This window comes from Meriones unguiculatus, chromosome 11 (assembly GCF_030254825.1).
Source record: "Meriones unguiculatus strain TT.TT164.6M chromosome 11, Bangor_MerUng_6.1, whole genome shotgun sequence".
In the NCBI taxonomy this organism is placed as follows: domain Eukaryota; kingdom Metazoa; phylum Chordata; class Mammalia; order Rodentia; family Muridae; genus Meriones; species Meriones unguiculatus.
The window spans coordinates 92521077-92540168 of record NC_083359.1 but is presented as its reverse complement, the minus strand read 5'-3'; the positions used below and the strand labels follow the sequence as shown (position 1 = coordinate 92540168).

At 49.0% G+C, this 19092-nt stretch overlaps 1 protein-coding gene and 1 long non-coding RNA gene across 2 annotated transcripts in view; one reads left to right on the top strand and one right to left on the bottom strand.

Moving 5' to 3' along the window:
- Positions 1–119: 119 nt before the first annotated feature.
- Positions 120–19092, bottom strand: part of LOC132646501 (uncharacterized) — a 33409-nt gene continuing 14436 nt past the window's right edge. The window contains exon 3 of the long non-coding RNA XR_009584798.1: positions 120–458. This is a non-coding gene — a long non-coding RNA (uncharacterized LOC132646501). The remainder of the gene's footprint in view (positions 459–19092) is intronic.
- On the top strand, positions 7564–12561 carry Nhlh1 (nescient helix-loop-helix 1). Its single transcript, XM_060365051.1, has 2 exons — positions 7564–7848; positions 10519–12561. The coding sequence occupies exon 2, from the start codon at positions 10683–10685 to the stop codon at positions 11082–11084; it is 402 nt and encodes a 133-aa protein (XP_060221034.1). The 5' UTR covers positions 7564–7848; positions 10519–10682; the 3' UTR covers positions 11085–12561.

The window sequence follows — 19092 nt, the reverse complement described above, 5'->3', positions numbered from 1 at the left end:
GTTATTCACTCTGAGCAGGTACAGAGATAAGGCAGACACAACCCTTAGCCTTGAGGAACTCAGAGCTGGAGTGAGAGAAAAAGATAGATTTATAACCAGATGTAATAGATGGAAGCGTTATGACGTGCTCCAGCTGGGACAATGGCAGTAGCAGTGACTGTGAGTTAGGGTTCAGAACTCACCACTTGCAGAAGTACAGCAGACAAAGGTACTTGTCTGGGAAACGGTAAGTTACTTGGTGTGCTTGAACCATGAGGATAAGCAAGAGGAGATGATGCTGTGGACCCACACGTCAGAAGGTTCTTGGATGACATGTTAAGGATGGCGAGCCCTCCATTAAACGGTGGGCTTTCTGTAGGTCAGCACAAGAGTGGTCTGAGGCTGCTTCCGGAAGAACCACGGCTCTTGGAGAAAATTCCCTGCGTCTTCATGGAGGCAGAATTGTAGAGGGAGCAGAGCTGCAAGCGAATGTGGGCAATGGCTGAGTTAGTCGAGGGTGGGAGGAGAGTGCCAGCAGGGGTGGGATCCTGCGTGGGACCTTCTCTCCTTGCTGCTGGCCAGGAGGCTATTGCTCACACATGCCTAAAGACTAGAGAGATGGAAAACTGGCTGTTCTCACAGTTTAAACACTTCCGTGTTCCTTGGTTGAGCCGTTTACCTTCTCGAGAATCCTGCTGAGAGGAGATGATGTTCCTCCAGGTTTCTCTCCAGGCTCCCCGAAGGAGGCCTGTTTAGGGTTCTGAGATAGGAAACACACCCTGCTGCTCCCCCTGCCAGCCCCCAGTTGGAGCTGGAAAAGCTCTGGGTTGCGCTGGCACTGGTGGGAGCTGAGCACAGCTGCCACCATCGTCTGGGCCGGCTCCATGCCTCCCTTGGCCAACAGGTCTCCCAGCGGAGAGAGCAGTAAACTCCCTCATCCTGCTGGCAGCCTCAGGAAGCAGGGACATGGCTGGGTACCAGAGAGGGGGCTAAACAGAGAAACGGGGCTTTGGCAGAGTCAAGGGATCCGGGTGGGGAAAAGAGAAGGGGACAGGGAAGAACAGAATACGAGCTTGTCTTCTGTCTTCCATGCTCCCTTACTCCGTATTACCCACACACACACCCCAAACCCCTGTGCCAATTACAGCAGAACCCAGTCCTTCATGGTTTTTGCAAAGGTCAGGTTCCATAGAAGAAGCACAGCCAGTGAGCCTGACCTGCAGGGACACCCAGACACTGTCCTCTCAGACCAGAGTATTGGCTCCTCAATAGGTACTCCCTTTGTGGGCCGTGGCATCTTAGGGGCCAATAACTCTGTAATCCCTTACCTTTCCTTTGTTCCCTAGCTAGACCTCCTTCACCCTGTGTCTTCTGAAAATGTGTCATTTTTCTAGCCCTTCCCCAAGGGCTTCCCTCCTGCCCTACTCCTGTCAGTTCATGTTGGCCCTTCTCTTCTAACCCAAAAAGAAAGTTGAAGGAATGATCACCCATTTCTCAGTACCAGCCTCACTACCCACTGGGACACCTTCTCCCTCAAGTCTAACCAGAAGGCTCTCCTCCAGCTGGTGTCTTCTCCAGTCTGTGTGAATAAAGGGGGTTACTGTTTTTTCTTTTTAACATCTTGGTTGCTGTCCAAACGTACATGCTGGGAGGAGATATTTACGTGTGTGTATGTGTGTGTGTGTGCGCATGCACATGTATGCCACAGTGTATATATGGTCAGAGGGCAACTTTGGGAATCAATTCTCTCCTGTCGTGGGACCTAGGAATCAGACTTGGGTGATCAGGCTTACATGGCAAGCCCTTTTACTTACTGAACCACCTATGGTCCAAGATTTTTTTTTTTTTTAAGATTTATTTAGTGTATGTATATGAACCCTTTGTTTTTTATGCACACCAGAAGAGGGAATCAGATTCCATTACAGATGGTTGTGAGCCACCATGTGGTTGCTGGGAATTGAACTGAAGACCTCTGAAACAGCAGTCAGTACTCTTAATCACTGAGCCATCTCTCCAGCCCCCAAGAATTTTTTAAATCTACCTTCTGGTACCCTCTATTAAAATCTCACCTTATTTAATAGAACTTTGTGCCTTTGGGGGTATTTATTTATTTATTATTTATTTATAGGCAGGGTTTCCTTGTTTGTTTGTCTTGAGGCAGGGTTTCACTGTGTAGCCCTGACTAGTCTGGCACTTGTTATATAGAATAGGCTGGCTTCAAACTCACAGAGATCTACCTCTCTCCACCTTCTGAGAGACAGGATTTAAAGAGTGTGCCACAGCCAACTTTTTCTTTTTTTAAATTAGCATACAAAGCAACTTCATTATGGCACTTTCATATATATGTGTGCCCATAACTTTCTGCCATACTCCCCACATCCAGGGCCTTATAATATCTAAGGCTTTAGAAATCATGTGCATTTTCTTCCTTTCTTTGAGACAAGGTTTTTTTTTTTCTAGGATAGCCTCAAACTCAATCAGTCCTGCCTCAGTATCTTGAATACTGGAACTATGGATAGGCACCACCATGTCTCGAGGCTCAACTCATTTGATTTGATAAATGGGGAAAACTAGCTAGAGGAGGGATGCTGCTTGCCCAGGGACATGTATAAGGGAGAAACTGAGGTCAGACTAGAACATGTCTTATATCTGTGCCAACAGCCATAACAAGTAATAAATACTCACTGAGCATGGCTACAGGGGAGGCACTTTGTCCATGCATGGTAAAAGCATAAGAAATATGTGGCATCTTTTCTTTAAGACTCCAAAGTTTATTTGGAGGGAGGGGAATGTGACACAAGATAATCCGCAAGGCTATGCATGCTCCACACCAGTTCAGTCCTAGACTAGTTCTATGCACGTTCAGAGGACAATGGGTTTGCTTCAGGCCAAGATCCAAGGGATAGGAGCCTTGAGTTGTGTGAAGAGCTCAGGACCAGAGATTGTCTCTGCTGCTTGTGTGACATTGGGAGGGACATTGCCCCTCTCTGGGCCCCAGTGTTCTCTGTGGAATATAGACTTTTGACAAGGGGCTGCTCTCTCTAGTCCACACTGGCTCTGTTTGGTTTATGCAGGAACAACTGGGATTCTAACCTCCTCTTTCTTCTTCTTAAGCTCCTGGGACAGGGGCCATTTGAAAAGATGATCAACTCAGGAACTCAGAAAAAGAACTAGCTCTAGAGAAGGACACTACTGTCCCTAGCCCAGGAACAGTAGACATTTGGGAAGTATGGCGTGAATTCCTCAAAAGAAAGAGGAAGGGGTGGGGTGGGAGGGAAGGAGGAAGGGAGGACAAAAGAGAAATAAAAGAGAGCTGGAGTTGGGCTGAAGAATCTGGAGCCCTTGGAAGGCCAGGGCCACTGGTAGGCTTCTGGATACATTTTTATTCTCCTTGAATTTAAAGCAGAAGGAAGCCTCACTTCTCTGTGGTGGAGAAGGGCAGTGGAAGCCCTGGGCCCAAACAGGGAAACATGAGCAAGAGTGGAGGGTCATCTCAGGGGGCCTAAGGAGAAGTCATTCACCCGAGATGATGCAACTGTGAGCCAACATTACCATCCTCTGTCCCAACTAAGTGGTTGCTTAGGGGTTAGGGGCTGGGACCCTGGAGTCCTCACTCTTCCCCCAACTCACAAGTGAGGAATGGTCAGAGATACTAGAGTGGGATTAAAAACTGAAGTGAGGGAGAACATCCTGAAAAAAAAACAAGCTTGTGAGAGGAAACAGAGGAAGAAGGGCTCCTAGTAGTGCTGAAGGAGGAAGGGAAAGGAAAGGGAACTGAGCCCAAGGGGAGAAAGGCCAGGTGGGTGTGGCCCGGAGGGGAGTAGGCCCAGTGCTGGTGGTGACAGATGGGAGGACACAAAGAGGAGAGCTTCAGGGAAGACAGATGGATGGGGGAGGGAGGAGAAGAGGCTGGGGGTGGGGGTGGTACAGTGGTTGGAGGCCGAGGCTGTAATGAGATTGGAGATGGGCTCTGAACTGAGGAGAGGTGAGCGAAGAGGAAGAAGAAAGGGGAGGCCGCCTTAGGAGACAAAGGCAATAAGGCCTAGGGGGCCAGGGGCAGAGGGCTTGGGCTGGGTGCTGAGAAGGGGGGCTTCCAGCTGGGCTGGCAGCACGGAGAGTGACAGATTGTGTAGTTAGCCTGAGTGGAGACCCGCTGTCACCTTGTAGAGGCACAGAGAGGTAGAAACAGAGAAAGACAGACTGACAGAGACCATATGGAAACCAAGGACAGAAGCTCGAAGATGAAGACACACTAAAGAACTGCTACCATTTCCTCTAAGTGACGGTGGCTCCTGCTCAGACTTCTCTTGCCTACCTTGCCTCCTGTGACCCTACACACCTCCAGTTACTGACAAATTAGCACCTCAACCACAGCCACTCTCAGAGAAGGGTCAGGCAGTGTGGCATAGCAAGAGTTAACACAGCCTGCTCTCCCTGCCAGCCTGTTTGCCTGGGTGGGTCCCCAGGGCTCCCCACATATGTCAACCCCTCTCCTGCCAAGCCCACTGCTTCCCGGTTTCTCCAGGCCCTCCCCTTACCCTCGAGGACTACCCCCAACTCCTGTGTCTAACCTATCCTCCAATGTCCCTCCCCCAGAACCTCACAGGCCAGGCTGCCCAAGGATAGAAAGAAATTTGTGAACCACAATCTGAAAAAGTGAATGCTTATAAAATGCAAAATAACAATCACAAAGGCATAATTATGTTTTCCATCCCTAAGGCCTGCTTCTGTTGTCTTCCTTGCAGGGAAGATAGCCCCTACACACACACACACACACACACACAGAGCACCCAACACGGAGAACTCCCCTCAGCATCCTTCAGTCATACTTCCTTACATATTTGGATGAAACTTCTTGTGCCCTTTTAACCACCATGAAGATGTAGGGAGTTAGGGTTGAACACTATAATTTCACCCAGCAATCTCCCACAGACTGTTTCTTTGGGTGTCACAAGAGCCCTAATGAGAAGGTAACACTATGCCCACATTACAGTTGTCAAAAGGAATCCAGCGAATGTTACATGACTTGTCCAAGGTCACAAGGACCTGGACCGGGACCAGTAGACTCCGGGTTCAGTAGATAACAGAGCTTTCTATGGTTCTGTGCTGTTAGCTCCTCTTTGTTGCTTGCATGTGTTCTTTTAGGCGGCTGCTCTATAAGATAAAAACTGAAGTTCTGAATGAGGCCTGGGCCTGGGGATCCCCAGAGCCTAAGATCTTGGGTTGACAGATGTGGAGGAGGAAGAAATAGTCCCCAGAGCACATGGGACAGCTAGGGCTGGATACTTCAGGGCTGTACAGGGCTTGCAGGGAGGAAAGTATCTGAGCCAAACGGCCTGCAAGGGGAGAGCCTGGCAACAGTTTGCCTCCTGCCTGCAGTGTCTGGCCTCCTCCACCATTCCTTTCTGCTCTGTGGTTCCTCAGATTTCTTCTGTGTTCCTCAACGCCTTACCCTTTGTGATTTGGATCCTTCATTCTGTTGACATCTTAATACTTGATTATCCTGACAATTGTCTGTTCTCTGCTTCCTCCATGTCTACCCCTGCCTTCTACATCTCTCCATCTTTGAGTGTGTTTCCCCACACCTGAATCTCTATAACAGTCTCCTCTTTTCAGGTTTCTTCCCAAGTCTTTCTCTCTCTCACCTTGCATCTCTACCTCCTGCAAAGACTTGGCAACTGGGCCCCACCTTCCTTCTCTGTCTATCTGTCCCCCCTATGTCTCTCTCACCCAGTGACTACGTCTTCCCACTTCTCTTCTGTGTCTCAGCATCTCCTCTTGTCTCCATCATTTTCTTCTGCTTTTCCATATCTTCTCTCATCTCCCCCTGGCACTTTCTCCCAAGTCTCAGTCTCCCAATTTCTTGGATGGGTTGGAGGGCGGGAGGGTGGGGGAAGTAGGATTGTTGTTGCTGGGGGCTCATTAGGTGGAGATTGGTTTTTAATCAGCACCATGGCAATGATGATGCAAGAACCAAGCCGCCACCTGATCCCCTGCCCCCCCACCCCCTCCTCAGGCCTTCTTTCCCCTCCAGCTCAGCCCATCTGCTGGCGCCTGGGCACCTGTCTGGGCCTGCCCAGGTGGGAGTTGGCACCTCCCAGGCCTGGGGGTGGGGAGAGGAGGGTGAGCTTGGGGAGGAATTATAGGACTCCCTATAGGGAAGGCTGCACCCTGGAGGAAGCCCAGAAAAGGTTGAGAAGGCACAGTGAAGTGGCAAATCCTTTCCACAACCTGTGCTCCTACTACGGTCTTCACGTATCATAAGCATTATCTCACTTATCTCCATGGCAACCTTAACGGTTATAATTTACCCCATTTTAAAGAAAAAAAAAAAAGACATTGAGGCTCAAAGGTCAGTACTTATCCAAGGTCATAGAGCTAACAGAGCCCCTTTCACTGTAGCTCGCCATGCCTGGACCCTTTCCAGCCATGTTTGTTTCTGATACCCTCTGAGGCTCAATGAAGACGTCTTGCAGCTGAATACATGGGAGAATTTCCATGCTGAAACCCAGCCCACTGTGTTTTCGTGCTTCCCTGAGCCCCAGAAACTTGATCCCCTCTCAGGCCACCCTGCAACACACCCACACAGACACAGACACACGCATATGCACAGGCACAGACCCTGGAGGCGGCTGAGCTAGTGATGTGAACGTAATCAGTGCTCATTTGCACGTAATTTTGTATCTACTTTTCTTGTTGCTCATTTGATGGCCTGCACACTCAGGCAGCCCGGACTGCCCCGCCGTCCTCTCCAATCTCTGCTCTGCCTGTCTTGGACACCCTCCTTTCTTTCCTGTTAGCTCTTTCTTACCTCTTTTCTCCCAAGCTCTGGATTCCCTGTGGATCAGCTTAGGCTGGCTAGCCTAGAAAAACTTGTGGGGTCTCCATCCAGAATCTGACTCCACTCCTGGCCTGGCGATGGGGTGGGCAGGAAAATGGAGGTGTGGAAGAGAGAGACTATCGGGCTGCTTGAGTCCCAGGATGCCCAGTGCTGGGACCCGAAGAGTGGTGAAAGGAAACCGGTTAAGCTGGGTGTACTATCTGCGTGAGAACTTACTTAGGTTCTCTTCCACATTTGAGTGCCTGTCACTCATTCTTTTCATAGTTTTGCTGTTAGTGCTCTGGAAAGCCTTCTTCCTGGGAAAAAGAAGCTATGGAGAAGGGATGGTCAAAGCCCCTCTGGGACTCAGGATAGAACTCTGACATTTAAACCCAGCTTCTTTGGAGTCTCTGTCCTGCTACTTCTAGTGTGGGAGACTGAGGGGGGTTCATCTGTGGTCCTGCCCTGGCTCTCGCCCCAGCCCCACCCCTTCCCCAGCTCTCTATTTCTTGCTTATGAAATATGCATGGAGAACAGATGTCCCTGCTCCCCCACTCCCCGCCCCCCTCAGGGCCAGCCCCCGCCCCCAGCTCCCAAGGGGTTCCCAGATCCCTCTGCCAATGGCTGCCTGGCCTGGCTGTTTAATATTGATGAGGGGGGTGTCAGGGCCAGCCAATAGAAAGCTGGGGGTGTGTGTGTGTATCTCCGTGTATATATACACATAAGGCTGGGCCACCTCAGGTGTGTGTATGTGTCTGTGTGTGTGTGTGTGCATGTGTGTGTGTGTATGTATGCATGCACGCGTGAGTGTGGGTGACTCCAGTATTGGACTAAGACCACATCTTCTGCCTAGGCCTTACATCTCCACCATGGGTACCCCTCTCGTCTGTCCTGGAGCCTGTTCGGCCACAACAAGCTGCCTCCAAGAGCTCTAGAAACTGGTCACTAACTTTGCAGACAGATGACCCTTGGGCAGCAAGAAGAGACTGGGGCTCTCTACGTTGTCCCCTTCGCTTGCCACCTGGGATCCCTTGGCAGAGTCCTTCTAGGTAAGGGGAAACCATGGGCTGGGGATGTGCGGGCCAACCCCTCCCCTCCTAATCTCTGGCTGAAATCTCCTCCCAGAATCTTCCTCTAATGCTGGGTCTCCCTCTGTCTCTGCCCCACTCTCTTGCCTACTTCCCTTGGATGCTTTGGGCAACCTCTGTTAGCTGTAGTTGGAGGAAGTAGGGTGGGAACTCCTATCTCGGATTCTTGGAATTGTTGCTTCCCTGCTCCTCAGAGCCTGAGACTTTGAGACCAGACCTGGAGGAAAGACTTGATGTGAAAATAAAAGCTGCTGCTGGGAGTGGAGGTGGGGAAAAGGGAGGGGCAGGTGGAGATGGGTTGTGACAGATGGGGAGCAAGAGAGAGAAAGAGGGAGGACCCTAGAGAGTGATGGAGGATGCAGGAACATGGGGACTGGACAGAGAGGGAATCCAGTTGTGATAGACGTACTGGGAACCCTGAGCTTCTAGTCCACCTTGGGAGCAGGGAGTTAGGGACACTGAACGTGTATCAGGAAATGTTCCCCCACCACCCCACGCTATTACTGTCCTCTTCTCTTCCTTTAGCCCCTAGAATATGGAGAATGTTCATAATTTCAGCATTAATCAGCTCCTGTTTGCGTCAAGCTCGGTGTGTAGGTGTCCCTCTACCATCAGATGCTGGTGATCTTGCATCCCCTTCAGAGCTTTGTAACTGCTCTGGTCTTCTGTGGGGTAGGGTGGGGCAAGCTAGGAGAAAGGGTGGCTCCTGGGAGAGTGTCTGTCAGCTGTCAGCTGGAGAGCCAGGGCTGGGGATGAAGGGCATACGGCTGGGAAGAAGCCTCAGTGTTTCTGCTTCTATCAAGGCTAAGCTCACTGGGGAGGACGCAGTGATTCTGAGACCATCAAACTTAGCTGAGCTCCAAAAGCCAGCCTATGCCCTCCTCTACAGCTTTTGTCACAAGCCCTGGGTGAGTTTCCACAGTCTTCTTCGCAGAATCACCAAGAGGACCAGGGAAATGGCAAGGGTCCTGGGAGGGGGGTGCTGAGAAGAAATATCTTTCTTTGATTCTAATGGGCAGGTTCTTTGGTTCTCTGGCCTACAGTGGTGATGCTGAAAAGCTGAGGGATTCTGAAGGACTGGACTAAGATACCTGTGCCAAGCTCCATACATCCTAGTCCACTCAACAACGGCCATCTCTGTGTTCTCCCCTCTCCCCCAGCAAGAAACAAGCGTGCAGAAAGTCCCAAAGCCAAGGCTTGCAGTTCTCCCCTCATTCCCTTGGGGTTGCCCTTCCCCTTATTTATTATTATGCAAAAACCCCTCATGTAACAAAATTTGCCATTGCAACCAATAAGGGGAGAGCCTGAGAGCATTAAGCATATTCTCATTATGAGAAGCTGATCTCCAGAACTTTTTCCTCTTGTGAATGTGAAATTCTACACTCCTTAAGGAATAGCCAGCTCCCCTTCGCCTTTCCCTCCAGCCCCTGGTAACCATCATTCCACTTTCTGTTTTAAAGAGTTAGGCTAATGTTAGAAACTTAAATGAATGGAGTCATAGCATTTGTCATTTTGCGACTGTTTAGTTCACTTAGTATAATGTTCTTGAGGTTTAATCTATGTTGCAGTGTGACAGGAATCCCTCTCCATGCCAGGCTCACAGTCTATTATCACGAATATATCATATTTACATTCTATTTACTCATTCCTCCACCGGTGAATATTTGAGTTGCTTCTGCCACTGCTATGAACATTGGTGTGCCAATGTCACACGTGTGCTGGAACATACTGTATTTCCAGTGTCAGTTCTTTGAGGACAGCCAGGCTGTTTCCCATAGCAGTGGCACTACTCTATAATCCTACAAACGAGGGTTCTTGTTTCTTCACATTCTTACTAACATGGGTTTAGTTGTTTTAAGTGTTTAATTTTTTTTTAATTCACTGTCTCTGGTAGATGTGAGGTGATGTTTCACTGTAGTTTTAATTTGCATGTTTAGTATCAGCGATGTGCCATATTTTTTCATATGTATGCTGGCTATTTGTGCATTATCTTTGGAGAAACATCTCTTCAAGTCTTTTCCCATTTTAAAATTAGGTTGTTCGTTTTTTTCCGGTAGTTTTGGACTTTCCTTTTTCGAGATTGAGCATCACTGTGTATCCAGGATAGTCTCAAATTCATAATCCTCCTGCCTCAGTCTTCTGAGCACTGGGGTTACACAAGCATACGCTGCCACACCTAGCTAAGAACTTCTTCATATGCCTAGCATATTATTCTGTTCTCAGATATATGGTTTAATTTTTACGGTGCTAATTGTTCTTTTTTGTGCACTACAGTTTGATGTAACTTTTTTTTTTCTTTTTGCTTATGCTTCTGTTCTCATATTCAAGAAATGATTGCCGAGTCCACTGCCTTGAAGGACTTCCCCTCTGTGTTTCTTCTAGGAATTCTGCAGTTTTAGGTCTTTCGTCCTCTTGTGCAGCCTTAGTTTGCCTGCTCTGTCTTTCTAGCGCTTTCTTTCCCTCCTCTTTTAACTCCCACAGCTTTCCACCTGCAGGTCTCTCTCTAGCCTTGGACAGCCCTCTTGCCAATTTTCAGCTCTCCTTTACCAGGATTCCCACCTCATTTCCCCCAGCTCTGAGCTGTCCACCCCTTCAGCTGTCAACTCTCAATTCTCCCTTTCTCTGTTTCAGGCTCCAGGCTGGAATCTTGACCATGGAACCCTGAAGTGACTCTGCTTTCCAGAGCTCAGTGGCAGACCCTAGCACTCCCAGGCCCTTCCTGCCTCTCGCACAGCCCAGCTTTCAAGCTCCTAGAGGGAGGGGATTCAGATTTCACTAGGCAGGGGTTTTGCATCATGATGCTCAACTCTGACACCATGGAGCTGGACCTGCCTCCCACCCACTCGGAGACCGAGTCGGGCTTTAGTGACAGTGGGGGCGGGCTGGGCCCGGATGGTGCTGGGTCGGGGGATCCTGGAGTGGGACAGGTCCGGAGCTCGGAGCTTGGAGAGTCCGGCCGCAAAGACCTGCAGCACCTGAGCCGTGAGGAGCGCAGGCGCCGGCGGCGCGCCACGGCCAAGTACCGCACCGCACATGCCACGCGGGAGCGCATCCGAGTGGAAGCCTTCAACCTGGCCTTCGCCGAGCTGCGCAAGCTACTGCCCACTCTACCCCCGGACAAGAAGCTCTCCAAGATTGAGATCCTCCGTCTGGCCATCTGCTATATCTCCTATCTGAACCACGTGCTGGACGTCTGAAACTCAGCCCGCTTCCCGCCCTGGGTTCTCCCCTTCTCCGTCACCACGCATTACTTAGAATGGCTGGCTCCTTCCCACCCCAGAGGACCCAGCTCACACCGCTAGTCCTGAAGGCCATTTTGTTTTCATTGGCCCAGGCGTGTGAGGGATGTTCTCATGGGTTCTTTCAGAGAGTTGTTCGGGGCCTAGCTGATCAGAGTTGCTTGTCAGACTGGTTGGAATGGAGTCCTTTTGGGGGGGTTACTAAACCTAGCCTCTCCTCAGCTGCTGCCTTTTCTGCCCTATGTCCAAGTTTTCAGAGACCCCAGACCCTGATTCTCTCTCTTTTGGCAATGGTGGGGCTCAGCATTAGATTATGAAGGGAAATGTCTCCTGGCAGAGTGGGGGGGTGGGTTCCTAACTTCCAGACTTGTCTGTCCATGCCCAGGGGAGGGATAGGTTCTTGGAACACAGAGAGAAAAGTGAGGCGACTCCTGGGTAGCCAGGGACTGTAGAAAAAATTCTGCCTTTCTTTTGTCTATCTTGTTCCTGAGGCTTAGCACACACAGACCTCAGATGTAACTTGGTAGTGAGTGCCTTTTTGGAGCTGTCTGGCTGTCCCTTCCCACTTCTGCCATCCCAGCTTTCTCCCTCTCCCTGTGCCAGCCAGAAAAAGGAAAACCTCAGTCCTGGGGCAAGGATGACATCTCCAAACAGCCCAGGGCACCTTGCAGAAGGTTCAGGACCTGGGTGGGGCAGTTCAGCAGCAGCAAACATGCAAACCCCATCAGCTTCTCCCTCAGATGCAAGGGGATGCCTGCTACCGCGCCCTGTGAGTGCTCTAGGGTCTTCTTATTACATTTCCCCCCTTCCATTCTTAAGCTGCATGAAAAGGAAGGTGCCCCACCCGTGCTACTAAGCCCCACCTGAGCACCTGGAGTCGATGGGCCTTAGAATCCCCCGTTAGAAGAAATGAACTCCCTGCTCTTCTCCGCTCCATTCACCCTCACACCAAACTCCTAGCTCTACAAGGATATTTATTTATGTATTTATTTATTTATTCATTTATTTATTTATAAATATTACTATTTATTACCGAGTTATGCACTTTGGGGTAGGGCGAGGCCCTCCCTGCTGGGATCCCTTTGCTTTTCCCTGGTTACTTCTTTCCTTGTATTGTTCCTTCCCCAGTGCAGGTATGTGTGGGACCCCTTCACCCACCATATCAGTACCCCTTCCTCAGCTCCCCCCCACCTGCTTTCCCCTGGAACAGTGCCCCCCTCCAGCCTCCTAGCTTCTGGGTGTCCTCTCCCCCCGCCCCCTTGACAATCCCACTGCAGTCCTTTCTATTCCATTCCTCTTACCAGCCCTGCTTTTCCCACCAAGAAAAAAAATACCACCAAGAACAGACCTCAGGATCTGTGCCTGGTGTCCTATGTGTAAGTCTCTTTCTGGTTGCATTCCTAACTTCTTACGAAAAGAAAAATTAAAGTGACCTCCATCTAGTACCAGATACGGCTGTGGCTCCTTTGTATTGAGAAGCTGGCCTGAAGGTTATATAGGGTGGATACTGAGGGCCCTAGGCATTGAAGCTCTTCAGAGTGTCTGTATCATCAGGGATTCACGTGGTAGATAAATGAAGGCAGAGAAGAGAGGCTACAGAGAGAAGAGGGCATGCATTCACTGAGTGGTGCTTTCTGTTTTTCAGATCCTCCTCCCCATGGTCTTGAAAGAAGGCAGCTGAGTGTCCCAATAGAACCCAAGTTAAACCTGCATCTGCGGGTCCATGCTGCTGGAGAAAGCCATGACATAAAATTGAGGCATTGCCTTTTCTCTTATCATGTCCAGGCTAGGTCAAAATTACTCAAAACAGCAACTCCTGGGCCATTGTGTGTTCCTCAGTTTAGACACAGGAAGAAGCATCATATTGAGAGAATGAGAAAGGTGTGTGTGTGTGTGTGTGTGTGTGTGTGTGTGTGTGCTGAGTGGCTGGGCTTGTAAGGCTGAGTCAGGCAGTCACAGATTCAAGTGTAGCGTGAACTAGAGTCTAATCTAGTCCAAGATCCTGCCCTAAAGCACTGAAGGGTGATGAGCGGATACCAGAGGGATTCTAGAAAAGCCCCTAAAATTGTTTTTATAAAGATTTTTAGGCCCAGAGAGCACCTTGCCCAAGGTCTCACAACTAAGACTTGGAGTCAGGTATAGCTTCTTGTGGGGTGAGTGGGTGGATTGAAAACAGGTAGCTCAGGCTGGCCTTAAACTTGACAGATGGCTAAGAGCAATTCCACCTGTTAACCTCCCAAGCACTGGAATCACAGGTGTTCACTGCTGTATCTGGCCTCCCTAAAATAACCCAGCCTGCCAGAGTCTAATAAAACAGGGAGAACCATTGCATGGATAAGAAGGCAAAGGTCTGGAAACCACTTTACAAGGAAAATATTTGGGGCTTTTGTTTTATTTTTGGTTTGGTGCTGGGGATGGGAACAGAGACCTCACACACTAGGCAAGTGCTCAATTACTGGGCGAGGATGTCTGTCTTGATAAGGGTATGTTTAGGGGCTAGAGTATGTAGGTATGTAGATATATATTCTCTCTATATTTTATATTTGTAGTATATATTAAGGGCAGTTCAGTTGGTAAAGTACATGCGTAACATGCACAAAAACTTGGGTTTGATCCCTGGAATTGCATAAAAGGGGCACTCTAAGGTGGAGGCCGTTAAATTAAAGTTATTCTCAGCTACAGTTGAGGCCACCCTGGGATACGCGAGAGCCCACCTCAAAAACAAAGCAAGCAAAGAGTAGATTTAGAGGCCCAGCCACGCTCATCTTCAAATACTAAGTAAAAGAACAAAACAAAACAAAAAAAAGGACTTCCTAAGTGGCTCCAGAAGTTAGAATAACAGCCACTGAGCAGAGGCTGTAAGATACAATAGATTTTTAACTCCAAGAAAAACCTTCATGGTTTTTTTTAGTACCCGGAACCGTTCAGCCTCAGAATCACCTGTCCCAACCAAAAGGAATTCAAGCAGGGGGGCTGGAGAATCTAGTCTACATAGAGACACTTGGAGCACATACAGTCCTACTTGAGGTAGAACTCTGGCTGGAAACCCCGGAAGAGCCTCTCCCAACATAAGGCTGTGTGAAATGGCTGAAGGTAAAAGCCAAAAGTGGCAAGAAAGTGCCGAGACATCCTTCAGTACTTGAAGGATGACTACAGAATGCCATTAGCAAGAGGGGATTGAAATAGTTAGAAAGAAACTCCCAAGGTTTGATGTCTTCTCTCCTGCATGTGAGTTAAAGGACATATACTATGACCGGAGCTTGGCAAGAGAGTGGGCTGAACTGAGGCCAGGAAAATCTGAGAACTACAAGAGACCCGTGTCAGAAGGACCCTAAAGCACTGAAGGGTGATGAGCGGATACCAGAGGGATTCTAGAAAAGCCCCTAAAATTGTTTTTATAAAGATTTTTAGGCCCAGAGAGCACCTTGCCCAAGGTCACACAACTAAGACTTGGAGTCAGGTATAACTTCTTCTTGTGGGGTGAAGATTACTGGGTCTCCTTTCCCTCTCTCCTTATAGCTCTTCCTCCCCGCATTCCTTTTTAAATTTTAAATTTTATAAAAAATTTGAGACCAAGTATCACTATGTAGCTGAAACTGGCCTCTGACTCACCATCCTTCTGCCTCAGTCTCTCCAGTGCTAGAATTACAAGGGTACATCATTGTGTATAAATAACACCTTTAATTATCTATCTATCTATCTATCTATCTATCTATCTATCTATCTATCTATTGATTATTTTGAGACAAAGTCACATTAAATAGCCCAGGCTGGCCTTTCACTTGCCATCTACCTTTTTCTGCCTCCAGAAAACTTGGATTACAGGTGTGTGTCACTGTGCCTGGTGACAAACTTTGTTTCAAAGCCAGATGCCTAGCTAGAAAGGTGATGTAGCTCACTATGATGACCGACTGGAATTATAACCCAAGTCCCAGGCTCGGTGTGTGATTCTAAGTGTGAGCCCTATGCCTCCGTGCTCAGGGACCACCTCTGTCCCTCCCAGGCTGGAAAGCAGAAGGGTTAGGAGCCCCTCCTCTCCTGGGTCCCTCAGGGCCTGAGGGTGGTGAGCTGCAGCTGTTCTGTTGCTAACTCCAAATTTCTTCAGATAATCAATTGGCCTCGGCTGCCGCTCTGCTCTGCATGGCAGGACAAGGAAGGAGGCAGAAAGTGAGAGGGGGAAGGGCACAGGAGACAGGAAGGGGGAGAGGAGACAAAGTGGAGCGCTGAGGGCGATGGCAGTCCCTGGGCCGAGGAAAGCTACAGAGCTAATAGGCTGGGAGAGAGGAGAGGGACAGAACACCACAGCTCATTTCACACAGCTCCAAAGCAGGGCATGATGGACTCATGGCTGGATTCCCAGCACTAGGCAGGCGCAGCACGAGGATGTCTCCATGTTCGAGACGAGACTTGGTTATACAGAGAGTTCTGGGCCAACCAGGTTACATAGCAAGACCCTATCTCAAAAAACAAAAGAAGAAATGAAATGAAACGACAAGATGAAAACTGAAAAACAAAAGCCAAACCCGGAGCCAGCAGGGTGTGAGTGAGGGGGGATGTAGGTTAAATTGGGGACTCAGGTGAGTGACAATCTGACAAGGTATCTCTTCTTCCCTCTTTGAGCATCCATGTAAACCATGGCCTCTTTCATGTTCATGCCATGGCGACCACAGGCCCCTGATCTTCTTATAGTCCGGTCTGCTATAATAATTGCTCCCCTGCATTCTATCTCAGAAAACCTTAACTTAAGGATCTCAGAAGGCAAGCCTCCAAGAGCTTCAGAATGGATCTCTAAGCCAGTCCTCCCTACACACACACACACACACACACACACACACACACACACTGTAGTAAACTGGCAGACATATGGTGCCTTTGTGCCCACACAATGGGGGCCCTGTTTGTGCCCCTTTACAGCCTGGGCAAAGAATACAGGTGCTTCTCTCTATATCAGCTCACCCACACCTTCCTTCCCCATATCCCATGGAGTACTTGCTTTCCTTGTCTCCTCTTCTTCCTCTTCCTGGAAGGACGCATCCTTTATCTTTCTGCTTCTTTCCCATGACCTTTCCTATATGCTCTGCTAACAAGAAAGTTGTTACCACAGGTCAAGAGAAGAAGAACACAGAAACCCATTGGTCTGTAAGACTGGGAGGTATGGAGTAGGGGAGAAGCAGGCCCCGGCAGCAGCAGAAGCAGCAGCAGCAGCAGCAGCAGCAGCAGCAACAGCAGCAGCAGCGGCATTGTGCTAAAGGGAGAGAAGCCCAGCCCATACCTTGCAGCCAGAGGACTGGTAGTGACCCAGTTTCCTTCCCTCCCTCTCATTCCCTCCATCGCTCCCTTCCTCTTTTCCTTCTCCTCCTCTTTTTCCTCTTCCTATTAGTATTGAGAGAGAGAGAGAGCCTCTCACTCTTCAGCCCAGGCAGTCTTTGAACTTGTGATAATCCTTCTGCCTCAGCCTTCTGAATGCATGGATTACAGGTGGGGGCCGCCACACCTGGCTCATCGTTACTCTTTATACAATAATCTAAGTGTCTAAGAAAAAAAAATAAAATAAAAAATAAAAAAATTATTAAAAAAGAAAAAAAAAAGAATCGAAGTGTCTGCTCTGCTGTCAACTTCATCTGTAAAGTGGGAAGATAATTAAGATCTGTTAGAGTGCTGGGAGGATTCAAAATTATTTGCATGAAAGTGCTCCTCATGCCTGGCAGTGGTGGTGCTGGTCTTTCATCCCAGAACTCAGGAGGCAGAGGCAGCCAGATCTCTGAGTTTGAGGCCAGCGAGAGAGAGAGAGAGAGAGAGAGAGAGAGAGAGAGAGAGAGAGAATGCTCCATACAATAGATTCAAATGATACCTTGGGGGTGGTAAGCAGCAGGGCCAACCTGTACTTCTGTATAGTTTGTTCACTGTAGGAGGTAACAGCAGCGGGGGTCTGACATTCAACTCTTCCACTGGACAAGCTATGCTCTAAGGAGAATGTATATACATCCTCAGAGAAGAGGCCCTGTGGATTCAAACCTCTCATTCGGGTTTCTGAAAAATTGGTCAGGAAGTCAATCTTCCTTGGAGAGTTGAGAAGAAGAAAGCTGTGAGATACACTAAACCAAAGCTGGAGAAATTATAGCCAAGGAAGCAATGCAGTGGAGGTTGAAAAAACAGAGTAGGGTCTCAGGGCCTCATTCTTTGGCTTCCTTCTAGAGAAGGAAGAGAAGTCCCTCTCTTTCTGCAAATCTTGATCATTGCTTGTTGAACACTGCCCCCTGCTGGCCACTAGAAGAGATGGTCTTCAGTCTTTTCCTGGTGGAGAACAATAGCTAAGAAACTGAAAAGGGAAAAAAACCACCAGAGAAAGAGAAATTGCTGGTGGGGCATGCAACTCAGAATTCTGCTTCTGAAAGATGTGGGAAGGTGGTGACCTAGGGTGCTGACTAGGTACATAGACTAGACTTCGTGGTTTTTTTTTTTTTTTACATCTATTCATTGACTAGAATTTCACATCATTTTGTCTTTGGCGGTTTAATTTGGTGCGCACACACCACACACACACAAACACACACACCACACGCACACAAACACACACCACACACACACACACACACACACGCACACACATACACACACACCCCAAACCAGTGCCCGTGCCAGTAGAGGCCAGAGGTGCTGGATGCCACAGAGCTAGAGTTGGGGAACAAACTCTGGTACCCTGAGAAGTACAAACTCAGAACCTCTGAGCCACTGTCCAGTCCCTTCCGTACCCTTCTGCATGTAGGATTCTGGGTGGCGGCTGTCCGACAGGCAGCAAGAACAAGGAGCAGTTTCCTCCTCTTCCATGATGAGCTCTTCTTTCTCTCTGAGTTTTACTTCTTCCGTTCAGCTCCGTCAGCCATGTGGCTGTTTGTACATTGCCATTTTTGTATTTTCTGGTTCCTGCCCCACTTGATTCTCAGCCCAGACACCTGCTTTTCTCTAACAGGGAAAACTTGGATCTTACAAGAGAACAACGGGAAGCGAGGTCACAGCCTGTCTGTCATCTACCTCTTTTTTTTTTTTTTTTTTTTTCCTTTTATCTTCGATGGCATTCAAGCCTAGCCTTCCGTTTTATGGTCTTAGAAGATTGTATTCCATCCAGTGCCCATGTGTACCCAGCCCTGCTGCAGTACAGGCTCAACCACGCCTCAAATCTGTTTAGGAGAGGATGGGGGGGGGGGCACAGAAAAAGGAACAGAAGTGGTACAAGAAAGGCGGATAAGGGTGGGAACAGGTAAAATCCAAGCTGGATTCTGGATGCTGGTGGGTCTCCCAGCTCCTTGCAGCACCTTGTAATCAACAAGGTGATTACAGTGGCTGCGACAGCATGTTGCCAAGAACCTCTCCACACTCCCCCGTCTCAGATCCCCTTTTTCCCTGGACAGAGGGGCTCTGTTCCCATGTGTGGGAGTGCTGACTCACGGATGATTCTCTCCAGGACTTGCCTTGGGAGGGAGAAAGCTCTCTCCCCGGGGCAACTGCATGCAATGGCTGGTTGGTGTGGGCTATCCCAGCCTGAGAGTCCTTGTGGAAGCACCAGAGGCTGCTGAACTAATCCTGGGATTACCTCACCACCTAACAAGTTCACTCCTGGGAGCACTGGCCCGAGTACAGTGTCAGAAAGAGAGAATCCAGTTCCCGCCGTGGATGAGGTTCAGTAACAGAATGCTCACTCAGCATATCTGTGTGAGGCTCTGGGTTCAATCTCCAGAAATGAAAAAAAAAAAAAAAAAAAAAAAGACAGAAAACAGAGAACAAAACAAAGCACCGTGAATCATCCCAGTGCTTTTGAAGCTAAGGGAAAACAACACAAAATAAACCAGGGCCTGGAGAGATGGCTCAGCGGTTAAGCGCACTGGCTGCTCTTCCAGATCGACTCAGGTTCAGTTCCCAGTACCCACGTGGCAGCTTTGCAGCCATCTGTAACTCCAGTTCTAGCAGA